Source organism: Glossina fuscipes, unplaced genomic scaffold (assembly GCF_014805625.2).
Source record: "Glossina fuscipes isolate IAEA_lab_2018 unplaced genomic scaffold, Yale_Gfus_2 74169, whole genome shotgun sequence".
Classification (NCBI taxonomy): Eukaryota; Metazoa; Arthropoda; class Insecta; order Diptera; family Glossinidae; genus Glossina; species Glossina fuscipes.
This window is the reverse complement of record NW_024004419.1, coordinates 1-2,472: the sequence shown is the minus strand read 5'-3', so window position 1 is coordinate 2,472 and position 2,472 is coordinate 1. Positions and strand designations below refer to the sequence as shown.

General features: G+C 38.7%; 1 protein-coding gene across 1 annotated transcript; it reads right to left on the bottom strand.

The window, feature by feature from the left end:
* Positions 1–152: 152 nt before the first annotated feature.
* Positions 153–2,465, bottom strand: LOC119643949 (glycerol-3-phosphate dehydrogenase, mitochondrial-like). The gene is made up of 5 exons (XM_038043458.1): positions 1,736–2,465; positions 1,257–1,669; positions 1,006–1,194; positions 681–782; positions 153–620 (listed from the first exon to the last, which is right to left on the bottom strand). The coding sequence occupies exons 1-5, from the start codon at positions 2,463–2,465 to the stop codon at positions 486–488; spliced, it is 1,569 nt and encodes a 522-aa protein (XP_037899386.1). The 3' UTR covers positions 153–485.
* Between the last annotated feature and the right edge of the window lie 7 nt (positions 2,466–2,472).

Below are 2,472 nucleotides of genomic sequence, written 5' to 3'. Positions count from 1 at the left end.
GTAGGGTATAAAAATAGCTGCAGTTACGAGTGCGTGGATGCAAAACCAGGGTTCCATAAAAAATATTTCCTTAAATCATTTTGCCTTTGGTTGCATTCAAAAATATTTGTTTATTTGAGCAGTGATAACGTATATAAGAAAAATCGGGAGAGTATTTTTAAGGAATCTTTCTTCAAAAACTGAATTAATTTTTTTTTATTTCTTCACAATTAACTTAAACTTAAATAATAAATAGATTTTTTTGTCTCGGCATTTGTGCGCACATTGAATAATTATTGTTTGTTAATTGGATAATCATTCGAAACACTTTAAGGTTAATAAAAGATTAAATCCTAAAAACCAAATTAAATTATTGGTAAATTTCGTAAAAGGAAAGAAAAGAGAAAACTCTTATGGCACCTACGTCTTTATACAAAACAAAAAAAAAAGTTCAAAGCTTCCTTCGAAAGATCGCAAACGAACACGTTGCTTGGCTCGGCTATCTCTTACAGACCACCGCCGGAACGATCCACTGTGATTTTCCGTTTAAATTGGGCGGCCTCCTCTTTTTGTTCCTCCAGTTCGGCCATGCGGGCAAACCTTGAATAGGATACCTCCCCCGTCTTAATGGCAGACATCATCTGTTTAATATTACCAATTAATCATCATTTAATTTGAAGTACGAAATTTTGAAGTCTTACTTGCAAATATTCATCTAACTCCACTTGACCGTTCATATTAGTATCGATTTCTTTAAGAATTTCATGCAATTGTTCACCGGAAACATCGCCATCGCCATAGCTCTAAGGAATGAACGTAATTTTTTTCATATATATAAATAGAAGAATTAAAAACTATAGTGGTCCCTGGCCACCGTTAGACACCCTACATCACTCCGATTAACACAGTTAAATCGAATCAGAAGATGATTCTGACTCAGTAATAAAAGTCCTTCTAGGTGTTGCATGCGTCCGCACAAATTTAACTCTTGTATCGTAAGTGGTGTAGGTTACAAAAAGTATTTACCTTAAGTGCTCTTCTTATGTCGTTGATGGAAACATAACCTTTCTTATCCTTATCAATGATTTCGAAGCGCTTAACATATTTCTTTACTTCTTCGCTAGATAAATTCACATGGACTTGATCCTTGGCGATACGTTTAACTGCCTGGCCCATTTCAAGAGCCAAAAATTCCCGTGCTTTGTTAATTTGTTTCTATTAAATAGAAAACCGGAATCAATTATATCAGATCGTTTTTAAGGTGTATACGGTCTAACCTGTTTTTCATCTTTAGACCATTTCAATTCTTCAGCCATGATATCACAAACTACGGGTAAAGCTTCTTGGGCGGCTTGGACATTTAGAAAAGATAAACGCAAGCGACGTGCTATCATGTCAACGGCATTGCAAGCATATTCACGAACGCCGTAGCGTATCTCGGCGTCAATATAAGGAAAGTCGGGATGTATACGGTTACCAATGACGGGCCAACGTTTGCCGGTAAGGAAAGCCATTTTTGCAACAGCAAAAGCGCGATCTCCGTATGATTTGGCCAAGTGCTGAGCCACTTCACATTCCAAGCCGAAATCCTGTACCAAACGTATGTACATAGTAGGCGACCAGCCTTGGCCACCTTCAATTTTTAGGAGAGTTGTTACCGATTCAGGTCGTTCTGGTTGTAAATCACAAGCTTCATAAACAAATACACACATATTTAGCAACCATAAACTCATTTTTGATTCCTGTCATTATTTACCTTTAACTGCTGCGTCTATAGTATGTTCAGCCATGGCTCTGTAGGTAGTCCACTTACCGCCAGCAATAGTAATTAAATTAGAAGCACTAATATGGACAATATGGTTACGAGCCAGGGCTTGCGTTTCATCTTTATTTGGATCAGATACTAGAGGACGTATACCACTCCAAGCTGATAGCACATCTCCACGTCTCACTTCTACATCTTGATTCAGATAGTGCTTAATTTCACTCAAAATAAATTGTATCTCATCTTCAGAAGGTGCTGGGTTATGGGTTACTTCGCAGGGTAGGTCTGTGGTACCTGCAATGGTATGCCTCTGCCATGGCAAAAAGAATATAACTCGACCATCAGACGTGGAGGGATCCAGTAAACCCATCTGTTCTGGACTATAGTAACCCGGAAGTACGATATGTACACCCGAACTAGGAGCGCAAATGCTCTTAATCGTTGGGTCATCCATTTTTCGTATAGAGTCCGTAAATGGGGCAGTAGCGTTAAATTCTTTGCGGGTCATATGATCCACCACTTTAGCTCCTTTTCCATTATCCTTTTTCAATAATTCCAAAACCTCAACATGGTTGCAGACCGTAGCACCGTGACGCGCAGCTGTCAAAGCAATAGCTAATACGATATATATTTCACCGACGGTAAAACATCCATCTAAAACAATCCATCGAGTCAAAGTGTCGGAGGAACTTTCCCCGACTTTTATTGAATTGCTCGCCATCCGACAT

Coding starts and splice junctions, on each gene's coding strand:
- LOC119643949 (XM_038043458.1), bottom strand. CDS start 2,465: ATGGCGAGCAATTCAATAAAAGTCGGGGAAAGTTCCTCCGACACTTTG. Junction 1,195..1,256: donor GGTCTAAAGATGAAAAACAG/GTTAGACCGTAT, acceptor TCTATTTAATAG/AAACAAATTAACAAAGCACG. Junction 621..680: donor AGTTAGATGAATATTTGCAA/GTAAGACTTCAA, acceptor AATATTAAACAG/ATGATGTCTGCCATTAAGAC.